The sequence below is a fragment of the Lepidothrix coronata genome, unplaced genomic scaffold (genome assembly GCF_001604755.1).
Source record: "Lepidothrix coronata isolate B3197 unplaced genomic scaffold, Lepidothrix_coronata-1.0 Scaffold14, whole genome shotgun sequence".
Classification (NCBI taxonomy): Eukaryota; Metazoa; Chordata; class Aves; order Passeriformes; family Pipridae; genus Lepidothrix; species Lepidothrix coronata.
In genome coordinates this window covers 6,166,076-6,184,639 of record NW_016690194.1, presented here as the reverse complement: position 1 = coordinate 6,184,639, position 18,564 = coordinate 6,166,076, and the positions used below count along the sequence as shown (strand labels likewise).

The window sequence follows — 18,564 nt, the reverse complement described above, 5'->3', positions numbered from 1 at the left end:
TCCATGTATGAAGAACCACTGTAAAAGTCACAGGTATTACTAACCTTTCACTATGAGCGCACAAGTAGAAAAATTCTGGGTTTTCTCCTTCAATTAATAATTTGGTTTAGGTAAATACATAAGAAACTCACCAAGCTGTAAACATGATTTAAACCAGTGATGAAAATACTGCTTTTTCTTGACTTAAAGGCAGCTTTTTAAGACTACACAGCATTGTAAACAAAGCGGTTTTTGTCACAAACACAAATCTCATAACAAGTGCCTTAGTAACCTCCATAAACATTATGGTTTTATGAGCCACTATTTACAGTCAAATTGTCTGCTTCCCTAGATCTTTAGCTTTCATTCACGACTATTCACTCCCACATACAAGCTTGGGCACCTAGTTGTGCCTCTGACAGCTGTGCAAAGGAGGGCTTGTCCAGCTACCCTACAGCTGCTGCCACAGGAAAACAGACTGTGCTGTAACCAGTCTTGTTGTCCAGGGTTAATCACAGTCAGGTTTTGCTTCCCATTCCAGAGCAGCTTTTCCACGACTCCATAATCAGCTGGTCACACCTGCATGGCACTGGCATGGAGGACACAGTGTGGTTCAGTAGGCTGAGCCAGCATCTGTCCCAAACAGAGGCTTCCCCATCCCGCTGGCCGTGCAATCCTATACTGGTGGCTGGCACTGAACCTTCCCTGACATGCCCACGGTGACCCAGTTCAGGGAGCTCAATCTGTAATCCCCTTCTACTTCCAGGCTGCACTCAAGATGGTGCCAGCACTAGCAGTGGAGAAGCAGCAGAAGAATGCAGCTCAGCAGGTGAGAAACAAGACCATCTCACTCACTGACCCTTGCATTAGGCTGGCTTAGCCACCCTAAAAACACCCAGGTGGGCTGGCAGGCAGCAAGGGCAGCACTGACTAGGAACTAACACACCCTTGGAAGAAACAGTAATGTAAAGGTTTCTTTCTAGAGGAACAAAAGAGGCAGTAGAAGTAGACTACCTTTGTAAAATAGAATCTGGAATGATTTATTTTTCAGTTAATGTTATAACTGGCAATAAAACCACGGAAAGAGATCCTTTTAGACAAGAATGTAAAGTAAATAGTATCAGAAAGCCCTTTCAAATAAAAGGCAATGAGAAAAGGTGATACATAAGGAACTAAGCCATTCTGTGACATGCTTTCCTTTCCCAGGGAATCAATGGCAATTCTATTCAGATGGCCCTGCCTATAGAGATGAGCAAATACTGCCAGACAGACAATATACCAACGAAGTTCAAACTCCCATACCAAAGTGTTTGAAGTCTGTGTTTGAAGGGGGAAAAAACCCATAACAAAACAAAACCCCCACCAGACACACCAAAAAAAAACCAAACCCCAAAACCAAAAACAACCCTAAACCAAAATAAAACTCCCAAACGATAAAGAAAGCTGAAGGAGACAAATTGAAATATCTGTCTCTGGGATTACATCTGCATCACCCTCATTAAAGGTAACAGGAGCCAAGTGTCCCAATAAAGGAGTCTGAGTCAGCAAGAAGAAAGGTATTGAAAGAAGGCTAAAATTTTACAACTCAAGACTCCCACGAACTTTTTTTTTCTTATAAAATAATAAACTCCCAGTTTTGTTGATGAAGTTATTGTAAGTGCTGAGTTCTTGGCCTCAAAGTTGTTGGACCCAAGTAAGACACCCACTAGTACTATTTTCCCCTGTGGATAAAGGGGAAAACCCACACCTCAACATGCATTACACTTGGCAGAATAACTTAATTGTAAATCATGCCAGAACAGAATACAACATTGTCAATTAACATAAAAGTTAGCTCCACCCAGTTATACCTATATAGCTGGGCAAAGTAAGCATGTTACCAAATAACAGACACCACCAAGGGTACATATGATTTCAAGTTTTAAGCATTGGCCCTCTTAGTTTCATCTAGAAATACAGGATTACAAAGTACCATCTCAGCAAAGAAGTCCAATCCTCTCAAGCTGTAGACAACTCTTCAATATTAAATGAGTCTAAAAACTTCAGAAAAAGGAGATGATAGGAAAGAAGAGATGAGATGATTGATATTGCTTACTTTGGCTGAACACCAGGTATCTTTGCATTGCCCAATCAGAAGTCCCCTCATCAGGATCACAGGAATTGATCTTGGTCTTCCTGTGTCTCAGAGGTCACTGATCTCTTTCTGGGGCCTCTGCATCAACTACATGGACAGCCTTCTTACTAGGTTTCTTCCCCCTCAATTCTCATACCCGGGCTTCAAGTTTGTAGGTAGGTTCACCATCCCACTTCTTCATGTGTTCCCCTTGGTCACACAGAAAGAACCATAGCTCACCACATCGCCTGCTCTTGGGGATTCCTTTCCTTCTGAGTGGGACAGAAGGAGACCAAGACAGATCTCTTGGGCTGTCTCTGCGGCGATTCTCATATTCAGGGCACTTCTAAGGCCTCTCCATCCTCTCCCCAGTGTGGGTGCACTGTTGGTAGATATTGGAGCTGTCTCTGAAATCTAACTGGCTGGCCTGTGGGAGTGAGGAGGCTTCCATACCTTCTGCTATACTCCGTATCCAGGCACACATCATGTCCACAGTTGGTTCATCCATCCTTGGATGGTATATTGTTAACAAGCAGTTAACATACGATGCAGGGGCACTTGAATTACTTTTCTCCACATGGCAGCATGCAAGGAACAAGCTCTGGAGTTAGGAAGTTTTTATCATCTGGGTCACTGTAAGTCATTTCCAGCATGGGCAATTCCCGCAGGTACTGGACACCTTTCTCTGCAGTAGTCCACCTTCTTGGGGAGCTCGTTAGATCTTCCTTGAACGGGTACCTTCTTCTATTGATGAACTGGCTCTTTGTGAACTGGCCTCCTCTTCTTCTCCTGTTATTACTTCCATTAATTCTTCTCTTGGAAGCGTGGGCGGGATAGATCCTTCTCCTTCTTCCTCCCTTACTAATCACGGAGGTTGGCCTGTAGGTCCTGTAGATCTCCTTATCCATGTCTTCCTTTTCACTACAGGGGCAATAATGACTTCAGATGTTGTAGTTTGGGTTCCTGTCTCAGTCATAGTCTTTTAGAGTATTGAACAGCTCAATAGGCACAGGCCAGGCCCCACTATAGGGTGAGAAGTTGCTAGTTTTGATCAGGGTAGGCAAGGCATCCTCCCATTAAATGATGTGGCAGTTTGTTGGGGTTGAATACTTGTTCTGGTGTGAAGTCCCAAGCAACAAGGGGTGTTAGACACAATAAGAACCTGCCTAAATTCATTCACATTCCTTGCCATCCAAGAACTGGCCCCTTTAGAGAACATCCCAGTAAATTCTCTCTTGAAATTGGTTTTGTTCTAACACAAGGCAAGAAAGACACCATCACCTTCCCCACTCCTCATACTGTTTTAAGAGCGTTGATTATAAGCAGCAAAATAGCCAGACAGCTCAGGTAAGGATTAGTAAGGATCGTGAACGCCTTCATTACAAGACCCTCTATGTCAAAATTAAGAAGGGAAAATAAAATTGATTTTATCTCCTTGTAGGTCCTTTAGGGGATAAGTTCCATATCCCAGCAAAAGTGTTAAGTAAAAGTACCGGCATAGCCACTAAAGCTGGGCATATAGCCATGTTTATGTTAAATGTTCCCAGGTTAGCAAAAACAGATAAGTGAGGCAGTTGTTTATATAAACAATCCTTCTTGGCAGTCCTCCAGGGCTTCAGCACCAAATTTGTTATTGTTTACTTTGGCTGAATACTAGGTATCCACTGGGCCTGTGCCCAAGTCCCTCCAGAGGAAAGTGGGGGGGGGGAGAGGGAAAAGAGGGAAGGGAAAAACTACTAGATTGGAGCTGCTAAGAAAGATTATTTATATTTACACAAAGATAGAAAACACTATAAGCAATACACATGCAGAGAAGAACTAAAAATAAAGATACTTCCCCACAACCAACGATCTCCTCTCCTGATGGAACTGCCCGACCGCTCCACACAGCTACCCCAGAAGAGAAGAGAGCAAGCTACCTCTTCCTCCCCTTTTTATATTTTAACTGACGTAACATGGTATGGAATATCTTCCTGTTCGAGTCAGGTGACTTATCCTAGTTTCCTCCCCGGAAAAAGAAATGTTATTTAGCTACACAAACCCACTACAACGATCCATACCACTTCTCTATAATCATAAGACAATTAAAAGTCACCAGATTTTAGAAAATGAGCAGCCTTTCTCTGTCCTGTAACAGTAACAACCTCTTGAAGGGGAAATTGTCTGGCACGTTAGCTTGCAAAAACAGGAGGGAATAAGGGGAAGGAAATAAAACATCGCAAACCAACAGAATAAGGTTGCAGACCATCATGTGGATTAATCAGCACACTGTTTTACAGCAATCCCAAACCATACGAACTATTCTGGATTTGTGTGAAAAGCACATATTATAAGACATTCACCACAACATCAGTGTGTGCCACAACCAGAAAAACCCACCAAGCTCCAACACACCAGAACTACAGCACTTCTAGCACAACAGGACAACGTCCTCAAGGACTACAATATGCCTGGAAACTCTGAAAGAGTTAAAACTGATCTGAGATATCCACAATGACTGTATCCTTATCAGCTTTCTCCTTCTCCAGAACAGTATCATGCAATTCTTCCCTCTAATTTTAAAAACTCAATCTTGATACAGTTTAGGTTCCCTGTTCACACTGATTTTGTTTCAACAAGTCCCATAAGGTCACTCTCCTTCAGGCAAGATGCCTTTTAATTTCCAGCCTGCAGAACCTTCTGTGAACACTTGAAGTGGGTTGAGTCTGGCTGAATACCAGGTACCCACTAAAGCCACTCTCTCCCTCTCCCTCTGCAACTGGATAGAGGAGAGAGAAAAAAAAAACAGCTAAGGATTCATGAGTTGAGATAACAGCTGGGAGAGGTCACTTACTGATTACCTTCATGGGCAAAACAGACTCAAAGTGGGGATATTATTTAAATTTATTGCTCTCAAGATAAGAGCCAAAGAGTGAGAAATAAAACAGTCTTAAAAATACCTTCCCCCTACCCCTCCTTTCTTCCATGTTCTCCCTCCTACCCCTCAGCGGTGCAGGGGGCCGGGGAATGGGAGTTACGGTCAGTTGTTGTTTCTGCTGCTGCTCAGGGAGAGGAGTCCTTCCCTTGCTCCTGTGGGGTCCCTTCACAGGACACAGTCCTTGATGGACCTCTCCAATGTGAGTCCATCCCATGGGCAAACAGTTCTTCCCAAACCACTGTCCTGGGGGTCACTCCTCCATGGGGTGCAGTCCTTCATGAATGAGCTGCTCCACTGTGGATCCCCCACAGGGGTCACAAGTCCTACCCAGAAAAAACCTGGTCCAGCATGGGCTTCCCTCTCCACAGGCTGCAGGTCTCCAGCAGGATTCTGCTCCATCTTGGGCCTGCCACAGGATCACAGCTTCTTTCATGTATTCACTTGCTCCAGCATGGGCTCCTCCATGGGCTGCAGGTGGATCTCTGCACCCCAATGGTCCTCCATGGGCTGCAGGGGCACAGCTGCTCCACCATGGGCTGCACCACGGGCCACAGGGGCCTCAGCACTGGCACCTGGAGCACCTCCTGCCCCTCCTTCTGCACTGACCTTGGTGTCTACATTGTTATTCCCGTGTTCTCACTCTGCTCTTCCCTGGCTGGAATTCTTTCTGCTTAACAATCTTCTGTTCTTAAATACGTTATCACAGAGGCGTTACTATTACTCCTGATTGGCTTGGCCTTGGCCAGTGGCAGGAAGTCCATCCTGGAGCCGGCTGGCATTGGCTCTACAAGAGAGGGTAAGTTTCTAGCAGCTTCTGACAGAAGCCACCCCTGTAGCCCCTCCGCTACCAAAACCCAGCCACAGAAAACCACTACAATACTGTAAATATACATTTAGTTTATAAAGTTTCTATGTTTCACCAACCATTTTACTTCTTCCAGTGTATTAAAAAAATCATACTACTCCAAGCTTAGTGGTGCAAAGCTAAATGTACTGAAGTCTTAAGTCTTCTTTCTTAGGAAGCTTCTCCCCACAGTTTCACTACCTTAGCTTAGCATGTCTTCTTCGTTTTATAACAGAACAGCAGCAATCTCTTTGAAACTGAGGGACAAGAGCTGCAAGTATCATGTAAAGGAGGACAGAGCAAGATTTGCACCAGGATATGGGAAGAAACCTGCTCCTACAATTCATCTCTGGCATTAGGCTGTCCCATAACTGCATTAAAAACAAACAGGATTATCAACAAGCAATTGACCAAAATATGCAGGCTTCACTCTTACTGTATCACCTCCTAGATGATAAGATGTCAGAGTTTAACAACATCAATTGTATTAGACTCCTTGGCACAGGCCTTTGCACCCAGTTCTGCTAAATTTCACACCATTTATGTCATGCCAAAGTTCACTTGGCATGACATAAACAAAACATGAACAAAACAGTTCAGGCTTGAAGATCTTTAGGCTTTGTCCATACTTCTCTCAGCTGACAGCTATCTGACAGCCATGAACTCATGATGGGTAAGGTTTACTATACTGCATGGCAAGTCAGTGAACGTTTTTCAGGTTTGGCAGATAATCCTCCTTTGTGTCACCTATTTTCCTGCGCGGGGGTCAAAATACAGTTTGAGAAATAACAGTCTTATTTGAGACAGAACTGCTACACAAGCCACCACCATCCAGGAAACAAACTACTGAGCAGCTGCTTTAACTGGCAACTTTTCTTCAGGATATAAAATCATACCAAGTTGCACAGGTATACTAACCAAGCCAGTTAAAAACAGAAGGACATCTGGACATTAAGCTAGAATCTCGCAAGATATATGCAATCTCCTCCAAAAAACTGGTACACATTTGAATACCTCTGACTAACTGCGACAACCATTTGTGAAGATTACAGAACTATTGCACCACCCATAGTTCTCCTAATTTCCAGCTTAAACTTCCTTGTTGTCGGTTTATGTTCTTCTGCCTTTGTAGTAAAGTGACTCTTTATCTCTGTCCCTACTGCGTATTTAACTTGAGGTAGATTTACAGAGGCAATCACAACTCCATGTAGGCTGAGATTTCACAGTGGTTTCAGCTGATCTGAGAGTGTACTGCTGCCATAAATTAGATATAAGGTGGGTTTTTTCCTTCCCTTTGACAGCAGCAGTACATCAAAAAAAACCCAACCTACACAGAAACACAGAGGAGAGGAAAGTGATACTGGTCCTTTCAGCCACCGACAGTGCGGCCTGAGCTTGGCACAAAGCTCTCATGAAAACACAGTGTCAGCCTCCCTTTTCCTAGGCTAAAGGGGTCAACTTCTGTTCCGTATGCATAGCTCCAGCAGAGAAACTAACATACTCAAATATCGTTACGGGAGATAATGGGGAGGGAAAAAAACAAACATCAAAAAACCCCCACAAACACAAAATAAAAAAAAAAAAGAAAGCCTGAAAAGACAGAATCAAAGTTTCAGCACACCCCTAACGTACCTACTCTGGTACTGATCACTGAGCCTGGCCAGAAGAAAAATCAGATGAGCATTTTTATCTGCTTCCTGATGAGCTTAGATTTACAAAGATTTGTGCATTTAAACGGAAAGCACAGAATAATCAGCAAGCTGTAGTTTTTATTACACCATGTTTTAAAAGACGTACAAAGCAGTCATTATTCTCTCTCAGAGTGAGAAATAAAGTAAGCAGGACCAAGTTATACCCAAAAAAGCATCAGCACTTCCTGTGCTTTTCATGAAGCCAGCCTCTCGACACATTGGCAATTGTCAACACTGGCACTGTATGGTGAACAGTCTCTTGCAGCCTGTGCCATCACCAGCTTTTAGGTTATCATGCATTTGTGAAAAGAAAGCATTTTGAGGGAGGTAAAGTGACTTGAGACGCCTACTTTTTCCAACATGTTTTCCAGCTAAGAAATCTTCCTTTTCAGTACCCATGCAACCACCAAGGCCAGGACTTGCAGACAAGCACAGAATAACCAACTTCTCCTCTGAGAGTTAACAAGACTGATAAAACATGTATGTGGTTCACAAACAGTACAGTAATTTGAACTGATTCTTTGCTATAATTTGAATTTCACAATTTTTAATTCTTGAAATAAAAATAAAAGAGCACACAAGGACACCAATCAACCATGTTTCCCAGTCAAACAGCAGCTTTGGGGCCAACATTTCTAGAGTTCTTTTCAAGGTCCTTGTCCCTGAAAAACTCATATAGTCCACTCAATTTAATTAATTATCATGTTCTACTGGAATTTGCACAAAGTAGTTATAAAAACAGTGAATCACACACTTGCAGTATTTATCACTGTGTCTGTAAGAATAACACAGGAAATGGCACTGCAGAGGTCTGCACCTTCTGTCTCTACAGAGCTTAACCATTCAACTGCTGTATGAGAAGGAAGGTTAACACATGCCTTTTAATGGGGTAATAGAAATAAGGTTACAGCAAGAATATCCAAGGAAACTGAAACTGGAAATTCCAGTGTACCACAGTTAAAATTTTTATAGCTTACATAAAATACTTTTCACATTTCTCCTTCCCTCCATATTATTTCTAATCTGATCATTCAGAGGAAAAAATGTTATACTATAATATTAGTAAAGATGGTTGTCATGGGTTTTAAATGTGACCATTTTAAAAAGAAGTATCACCTCAAAGGAGTTTAACATTCTGTACATCTCACAACTGAGCCTGACAGTACTCACATAATTTTAGCACACTGGCTAGTTGGCAAGATTATCTTAGGTTGTCAAGCCTGAAAAGTGTCACGAAGGTTAAATTCTAGCCGCCATTCAATTTGTTTGGTTCCCTCCCCTCCCATGTTTTTACTCTCCTCCCAATACAGAATTGCAATGTAGTTAAGGTTACAGTGTTTGGGTAGATGATGGACAACACACTTGTAAAAAGCACTGTTACTGAAAACTGGTATGTGAATAATCAAAAGTACATACATGCATAAATACAGATGTGTATATATATATATGTAGGTAAGAATGCATGTTCAGCCTACATGCTCCCTGCTTACTATGGGAATAATTTTCCAGCATCTGGGAATAAATTTAAAAAAAAAAACCCTTTTCACTCAACTCTGAAACATAAAAGAACATTTTCCAGAATGTAAACACACATTTGCACAAAGCTCTGTTCTCTCTAACAACATCTTCAGCAACATCTTCTATGCATTTTTCTCTCACAACTGATAAAGCAACTAGGTACATTAGATAGCAGGGTTAACTCACTGCTTGTTACTACTAACTTCTCTGTTTAGTAAGGTACCCAAGCAGAAGCAGAGCAGTCTTCAAAAATGGCAAGAAAAAAAATTCATTGTAGCTTTCATTCGACAAGGTGCAAATGTTTCCCTAGTGAGCCCAACAGGTCCAAACAAGCTTGACGTTCAAAACTGTTAAGATATCTCTTCCTACTTTTTGAATCAACAAGAATCTAAAAATTACAAATCAGAGTGAAATGCAAATACTGTTCTTTAATTCCAAAACTTAATTTCAACAGTCTGCATCTCTTTTAGAAAGCACATGGAAGTTTAAAAGAAAATAAAACAACTAAAAGGAAAGTGTGGTGGTAAGGGTTGAAGGAAGAAGGAGCTGTCTGTAAAAACAGGAAATAAATCCTTTCAATCCACATAGACGAACACGGTATATATCTATACCTTTGATTGGGTATCTCTCCCTAAAATTATTTAAGCAACACTACATTTCTCACAATACTGTACAAATTCCCAAGGCCAGTTCACAGGAGATTAAAAAAATATTTTTAATAGTTTGGTGTGGTTTCAAGATCTTTACTTGCTTTATCACCATGGTGAGGTTATTAAAACTGATCAACTTGAACTCCTGCCTTTTGGGCAGACTGAAGTAAAAGCGCTGCAACAGGGTATTTAAAATGCACAGTCACTCCACCTGAAACTGCACGCAGAATTAAAATGACAAAATAGCTTTAGTAATTTTTTTGCTCTTCTGTGATAACATTTACCACTCCTTGAAATATCATGGTTAGATGATTATGTAAAACATCTGTAGATAGCCTGCATCTGACCAGTGCAAGTAATAATACGTATCATTTCAAATTTATAAGATGAAAAAAAAAAGTGTATGCAATGTACCATACACTAATCAACAGCACAATTTTCTTATATGTTCTAAAGACAGCATTGGATCCATAAGTCTCACAAGACCGCTTTCATACAAAAGGTTAGATAAAGCAACCTGAACAGCCACAAACACGCTGGAAGAAATCACATACGGGCAAGAAAAATAAATAAGGGTGATCCTGTCATCATTCACAATCCCAAGTTTCTTTTTTCTTATTCTCCCCAAGCATAAATGAAAACAAACCAAAGAACGGAATTAAACAGTTCAGTAAAAGGACAAAGACTGTTTATTACTACTTCTGCAAAAGCACTGTGAAATACCAAAAAAGTAGAAAATGCTTTTTTTTTGAAGCCTGGACACATCATATTCTCTTCTCCTTGTTTCCCACAACTCTAGATTTTATGCTAAGCAATACTTAAACACCTTTATTACTTTCAATCATAAACTTCACTTACATAGCCCATTTGCTTTCTTCAAAACACCTTTCTTATTCAAATGAATTTTTTTATTCTATGTCAGAAGTATTATAATGTAATAAAGACTTGAAAAATTTACAAGGGAAAATAGTGAAGATTATTAAAATATCTGAATATTCGCATTTTCACTGAGCTTTCTCAAAAGGCAGAGTGGCCAAGGAATTTCAGGATCCTTTTATTTGAACACAACTTTGTCAGTAAAAACTTGCCTGTTAATTTATTCACCTTGTTTGCTTCATGCCTGCAGCTAAGTAAGAGGAAAATAAAAGAATTCTTCCATAAGGGGAAAATAGCTTTATTTTGCAAAATTAATCTTCATCATTGCTTAGCTCAAGTATTAAATTACAATTTGGGTTCCCTAATGAATACAGGAAATTTTAAAGTCAAAGGTGTTTTTAATATTCACTGCTTTCTAAGTTTTGAGCCTGGGGTAACTACATTTATATGCAAATCTAACAGTCAGAAACCTATCTAAGGCATAAAAGAGGAATGGAAAACGACAGATTTACAAAAAAGTATTTTGTGCAACCCTAGAAATTTAAGTTCAAAAATAAGTTAAAAACAGTGGAATAGTCCTGGTCTCTTAAAATGATGTTGAAGTGAAAGCTTTGGCCCTTTTAAATAACTGTATTCCATTTTTAAAGCAAAAGCCTTCTCAAACATTTCACAGTGTTTTCCCATCCACTGGTATTTTCTCACAACAGTAGACAAAATTGACAAGGCTCTTATATTTCTTTACTTTTTTTCAAGTAAAAACTAGAGTAGACTTTAACATTCTTTAAAAACTGTAAAATATTACAGGTTCAGACTGCGTGCCCAGCTTATACAGCATCAGGATGAATGATTAGTGCTGTAATACCCTGTCTGTATCATATTAATATACCACTTTTAAAGTGAACACCATTACCTATTATTCTACTAATTTACAACACTCTATGTGTTTTGGGTTTTTGTTGTTCTTTCACTACTTAACATTATCAGTGTTTGCACTTCCCATACTGTAAAAATGAAATGCCTTGTCTCCAGTGCTGTGTTCCAGAGATAACACGGGATTTCCAAAACACATTTGTTTGGAAAAAACCTCCACAAATTTAAACATTTCTTAGATAATTGGCCTGAGGGTAATTGTTCTATGTCATAAACACGTACTGAGGACCAAACTTTGCATTGATGCTTTCTCTTTAAAATAAATACAAGAGAAGTATTTTTTTTAACACTTTCTAAACTTGAATAGTGACTTTGTATTCTCCCTGAAGAACCTTAAAAACCCACTGATATATCCGTGTCTTTACTTTCTTGTATAAATCAGTACCTGTAAGCACAACAATGGTTTTACTTTTAAGAGTCCAGAAACTTAAACCTGAATTTTGAAACACTACATGTTCTTGTCAAAAAGACTGGAAGGCAAATAAAATAATTTTAGGTGCCCCCCCAAAAGAATGTTTAGATCACACAACATAAATTTATGCTTTAGCATCATAACACATCAATGAAGTTATACAGTAAATTAATATGACTTCACTGTCCTACACAGCCTGTTATTCCAGAGGTACGAAAATGTCAACCCAGCACACTATTGTGAAAATAAAAGTACACATTCATCAAGTCACATCAACAAGCTTGGACAAAAACGGAATGAAGTTTATTTTAAATACAGTCCAATTAACTTTCTTACAATGTGAGGGGCTTTTTTGTTGGTTGTGGTCGTGGTGGGGGTTTGGGGGGGGGTTGGGTTGTGTTTTTTGGGGTTTGGGGGGAGTTCTTTAAGAAATAGTGATGGATTTTTAAGTACTTGCCTATTCAAGTACCTTGTTCACACCATTTGATAGGTCTGTCTGGACCCTTCACTGGAAATATACGAACAGGAAGACACTGGAGCACGTGGCCCGTGTGCACTGAATGTCCTGTGTTAATTTAACACTGATCCTGAGCTTGGAAATCACCAAGACAAACACTAGAAAAGGATTCTGCCATACTGATGTGGTAGAACTTCACTGGATTCCCCCTCAGAGATGGGCGAATGAAGCTGAAAAGAAATCGCACGTAACACAATTCGGCGTTAAAGTAATAGTTTAAAACAAGGAAAATACCGAAAAAAAACAAGGCATGACTAATAGTGCGAGCTCGGAGGAGTTCACAGCCACATAGCATTCAAAAATCAAGGTTCAAGCAGGCAGCTCTGCATCTGCAGAGCTCTGCTCACATCCCGTGATCTGATTTCTAGCTCCAACACAGATGCCCAGACAGTGGTCTTCGCCACAGTACTATCGATGACATACAGAGCTTCTCTCACTTCTTTAATCTTGTTATTAAATCAAAATCCAACATGCAATACACACGGAGTCCTTCACACTACTAACAACGCAAACTTCTCTCCTTCAAACCCAACACGTTTCCAGTCACCCGCCTGTACAGCAGCAAGGCTCGCACTGCCACGGCTGCCCGGTGGCAGCAGGGACGCGCCGCACAGCACCCGGGCGGGCATCAAGCTTAGAAGGCACCGGTTAGGAACTGTCCAGGTCCAAAAACCCCATCAGACCCGTATTAAAAAGGCAAACACACGGCAACTTCAAATCCAACTCCCTTTCGCGTCTTCAGGCACCTTAGGAGCACCTTAGGAGACGTGGAGGCAACGCAGGGGCGCGCCCGCCCTCGTCCCTTGCCCCGCCGCGCTCAGCGGCCACGGCTCCCCCCCGCACCCACCTGCCGAGGTCCTCGCCCGTCTCGTAGTGCTCCTCCAGGTTCTCCTGCCGGAACACCGTCATGGTCGCCGCCCGCCGCCGGCTTCAGCCTCTGCTCGGCGCCCTCATCACCAGTGCCCCGGAGCCGCCCCGCGCGCGGCTGCGCGCCCTGCGGAGCAGCGCGGAGGTGAATGCCCTGCCCGCGGTGCCTCCCGACGCCAGAGGCGCTCCCTGCCCTCCCTACCCCCGGAGGAAGCGGCACCCGCGGGCCGAAGGGCGCCTCCCCTGCCCCTGCCCGAGCGCCGGGAGAAGAAAGGGGCCCTCGCCCCCGCCCCTTCCCCGTAGCGGCAGCCGCCCAGCTGCTGCGGTGGCCGCCAGCGCCCAGCCGCCCGCCCGCTCGCCGCATTCCTCCGTGGCTCCGTTGCCCGGTCAACCAGGACGTGCCGCCGGGCCTGCGGGGGGGGTTATCCCCCCGGCATCCCCGCACCTGACCCTCGGCGAGGCGGAGGACCCCTGGGCGCCGCTGGGCTGGGGCTGGCGGCACCGGCTCACCCCTCCCGCGGCGCCACCCACTCACCCTCTCGCCGCTCCTGCTGCGACTCCCGCCTCTCCGCGACCTGGGAAGCGGCGACAGCGCCGCGGCCGCTCCCGGCCGGCGCGCAGGCACCTCGCGGCTCCGCGGCGCGGCCAATGAGGAGCCGCCCCCTCCCCTCGCCGCGGCCTCCCGCCACTGCCCCGCCACTGCCCCTCCGCCGCCGCTGCCGGGCGCCCCGGCCAGGTGTGCCCCACCGGCTCCCCGGTGCGCCGTCCCGCCCGGCACGGCCCGGGAACCGGCGGCGGCGGGACCCGCCCACCGCGGGTCTGAGGGCGGCTCCCGATACGGCCATTGTGTGCGCGCCGGCCGGCCGCGCCCTCCCGCAGCCCGCGGCACCGCCGGGCAGGGGGGCTGGGGCCGGGGACAGCCGAGGGGCTGGCGGCCGCTGCCATCCGCCCACCCGCTGCCGGCACCCCGTTCCGCGAAAAAGCAGTACTGGCTCCCGTCCCGTCCGGAGCCCCCGGGCCGCCGCCAGCAGTGGCGAGCTCATCAGGGCAGTGCAGCCTGGCACAGGCACCCGCCCCGGGCACACCGAGCGGAGGCCGCTGCCGCCGCTCGGGCACCTCAGAAAGCGAACGCTTACGTGCCCTTTGCAGGTATTCGCTTACCAGGCCACAGTAATGAGCCTTTTTTTCTTTTTAATACAAGATACAGTCAACTCTCCTACAGAGCGTTACACCTTATATTTGGCTTTTGTTAACGTTTTCTGTCCTCGCATGTGCTGCTATTGCTGCTCCGGCTCAGCTTTCTCAGTGTATGATGTTTTCTGTAGTGTACTGGACCCATGCCAAGTTGTAGCTTTGAGTACTGATTACATTCTGGGGACAAGTTTTTTCCTGGTTGCTCTATTTTCCTCCCATCCATTTTGTTCAGTCTTGAAAGAGTACATGATGTCAGGTAACAGGGCAGCTTTTAAGTTCCACTTGAACTCTTGAGGTCTCTCAGGAAAAGAATTGCTCATCTAAGGTGAAAAGTTGAATGCATTCATATGATTTTACACTTACTTGACTTAGCACTTCACAGAACCTGGCCTTCTTCAGGTACAGGGCAACAAGAAAAAAATCCCCAGTATTTTCTGAGCGAGTCACAGACCTTGGCCAAGCATCAAAATTTTTTTTTGCCTCCACTAAGGTCATCTGTAAAATGGAGAGTATTTGGGTGGATTGCTAGATGCGAAGTTACATAAAGCCACCTGCAAAGAGGTCAGTACAGTGGCGTCTCTTCAGGCTGAGTTTAGATCAAGAACTATGCACCCCTCTTTCATTTATAGCCCAACATGCAGGAGTATGATGCTCTGCTTTTCCTTTAGCCCATCTTCTAGACATTTATTGCTAACAGGTTTTCAAAGTCATGACTCATACACTTTAGGCTGTTGGATTTTCAACACAGCTCAAGGCTTTTAACAAACAGTGAATGTGGGTTCAGAAGTTCATTTTGGTTTTGGAGATCGTTCCTTTGTTGAAAATGAGGACAACCACTGTAGCCAGCCCATGGAATTTCCAGCACTCTAGCCTTGCTTGATCTTCAGATGTTTTTCACTTCTTTGTTTTGGTACATTTTATGGTGGTCCTGACCTCATACAAGAATAAAATTTTCTGTACCTTTTATGTCTTTTGCATTGCAAGCATTGCTCATACATGCAATTCAGTATTACTCCTTGTGTCCCAGGCCTGCTTCTGAAGCAACTGAAGCAAATGAAATTTTGCTATTGATTCAAGTGAAGCAGGTGCACATTGGAATCAATACATTATAACTGAGATAATTACCAAGATGCAAAGGAACAACAGAAAAATTAATTGCTTAAAATGTTTCTCTTTTCCCTTTTATTTAATAACCATATCTGAAGGGGGAAAACTTGCAGCTGTCACCTGTCCATCTAGGTCTGGGATGCCTGAATTCTGTTGTTCAGGCCCCTCAGTGGACCTAAGAGTTATGTTCGAATATTCTTGTGGCAGCAGCAACAGAACACATCACCATTTTGTATGCATGAGGAGGAGTCATGGCCCACTCCAGTGAAGACAGCCGGAATGGCATGTCCGTGCCATGGTACACAGGTACAAAAGAAGAGGTTTGCCAGATGAAGCAGGGGAATACTCAGCTCATTGTGTATGATGCAGTCAACTTTTGAAGGGCTTGCTGATTCCTGTTGGCACTCATCTTGCAGTCTGGGAACACTTAGCCTAGGTGAAAACCCAGTGCTATTGCTATGCCTTCAAAATGCTCATAGACTTTCATGAGAATTATATTGGATTATACATGTAGTAAATGGGATAAATAATTTTAAATTTCTGTCCAATGCAATACAGCAATTGTGGTTGTGGTTTACTCTTACAGGTTTAATAGCAGAATGGATGAAATCCAACCCTAATAAACTCAGTAGCAAAATCTCTATGGTTTCATGGTTCCAGGATTTCAAGCTAATGTGTATTTTTCACTTATTTTAATAGAACAGAAATAATAAAAGTGAGATTAACTCCTTACTTACATCATTGTAAATCAGGAGTGATACCAATTATTTCAATGTGAAAGAGGCTCAGGAGCAAGACTTATAACAACAAATGTGTTTTCAAAGGAGTGATTTATGCCTGTCAGCTTACTACATCAAGTGCCTCTTACACATTTTTCTGTGTAGAAAAGGATTTTGTTCATTAGCAAATATTACAAAAAATTCAAATCTGCAGAGAGTATCTGTATCTTCAACCAATGTTAAGTGAAAAGAAAGCTACATTGTTTCTTCAAGTCAAATGGTTCGTAGCACTCTTCATCCACTTTGCTCCTGAATCTTTGCCTTTTCTATGTGAAGTTATCAGACAAGGAGGAATACTGAGTGTATTGATTCAGGATAAATCTTTTCAAAATCACTGTCTGATTAGTTTCTGACATCCAGGTAAGATGTCTCTGCTAATAACGTAAGACACTAATATGGCAATAAATATAAATTACTTAGGCTGGCTATTATTTCTTCTGTGTATAGTTTTCTCTTTAAGAGACCAGCATTTGATTTCTACGTGACTATAGAAGCAATTTCCTGGGCTGTGTGTGATGTTCTCTGTGCTGATTCGTAGGTTTTTCATCCCTATTTTAATTTCTCACAAGGCAGTCTAGTACTGCCCCTGAAAGTTGCTCTTCCTTATCCATCAAAGACATCAGAGATGACACCAGAATTGGAAGGCCACCATTAGTGTCACAGAGCCATTCAGTTTTTGTAAACTCAAAGCACTTTTCCTGCAAAAGGAGCTCCAGATGTGCTAGTAACTTTTGCGATTAGGTCAGGCATCCTTCAGAAAGTAGACTGAATATGTCAATTCCTCCCACAAAGACCTGAAGCTGCTGAAAAGGTAGGACCTGTGGCTTCTCAGGGCAATACTTTTAGCACTCTAACCAGACTCAACTAAGTGGCGGAGAGTAGATTTTGCAGGCTAGAAAAATAATTTTCTAGCCTGTCAATCAATAAACAAAACACTATTTTGTTTAAAATTGAAGAAACTCATTTGATTGCTGTATTTTGAAGACACATAGAAGCCAAGTTCATAGAAAATTATCAACATCACTCTTCTGAAAGCATCTTGGAATAATTAGTGCTTCTTTTATTCTCTAGGTATTAATGTCAGTTCATGAAAAAGGTGTTTCATCTTCCAAGAAACTTACAGCTAATCTAGGATCTGTCAATTCATTTGTTTATTGATCAGGGACTCCATGTACATAACCCAGTGAAGCCCCTATTTGGCAAGTCGGTTAACTGAATGCTTATCTTGGACCAGTGAATAGTAGATTAACTACTTGACTGCTTAAATGCATATATTCGAGCATCTTTCTGAAACTAAGCCCAAGCCTGGAGTAATGGGCAAAAGCATTTACAGAGTCTGTGTTACAAAGATGTATGCCATTCCTTCTGTGATTATGCCTCCACAGGGAAGCTCTTCTCCACTGGAGTATGCAAGCTGTCAATGGAAAAAGGAAAATTCATGTCTACAGTGGATGGGTCTTTTCCTGAAGCTGAACTATGATTATGAAAGCCTCTGACAAATGACCCAAGAATAATCACTAAACAAAATCAGGGCTAAATAGCAAATACATGTTATTGTATGTTTATTTAATAAATAATAAAGTGCAAATGATTAAATTTTTGGCAGAACTGTTTCCTTCTGAAAAGAAGGTTTACTTCAAGTCAAAACATTTTGACAAAGACTGTGTTAATGTGTAATTTCAGTAAGGTAAATTTTGTTACATTTAGTTACAATATTACTTTTAATAGTATATCTTTTTGTTACATATAGGATTACATATCCCATGGGGAAAAAATATATGTTTTGAAGTAGCATGAGTAAGTTCTTTGGTTTTTTGGCTTTTTAATTTTGAGCTCAAAACCTTTGATTTCCTACAAAAACAAAGCCAACCAAATATGTAACTGAATGTTTCGTAAATTTTCTTCAGTCAAACCAAAGTATATTCTACACCAACATTAGAAAGAAATCAAGAAAGTTCTTGCTGGAAATCCTTTATAATTCCCACGCTACTTCAAGAATTTTACAGGGAAATTGAAGGACGTATTTGTTCAGTATATTGCACTATAACTTGATTGACATCTCAGTATTGTGATATGTATGTATAATAATAATATTTTATAACATTTACTACAATAAAACAATAAGCTTTGCATTAGATTTTGTGCAATATGCATTGGATTTCCTGCCACT

At 42.5% G+C, this 18,564-nt stretch overlaps 1 protein-coding gene across 1 annotated transcript in view; it reads right to left on the bottom strand.

Annotated features, from left to right (window-relative positions):
• Nucleotides 1–13,434, bottom strand: part of DAPK1 (death associated protein kinase 1) — a 90,428-nt gene extending 76,994 nt beyond the window's left edge. The window contains exon 1 of the mRNA XM_017806273.1: nt 13,295–13,434. Coding sequence (XP_017661762.1) covers nt 13,295–13,356 — 62 coding nt within the window. The 5' untranslated portion in view covers nt 13,357–13,434. The remainder of the gene's footprint in view (nt 1–13,294) is intronic.
• Between the last annotated feature and the right edge of the window lie 5,130 nt (nt 13,435–18,564).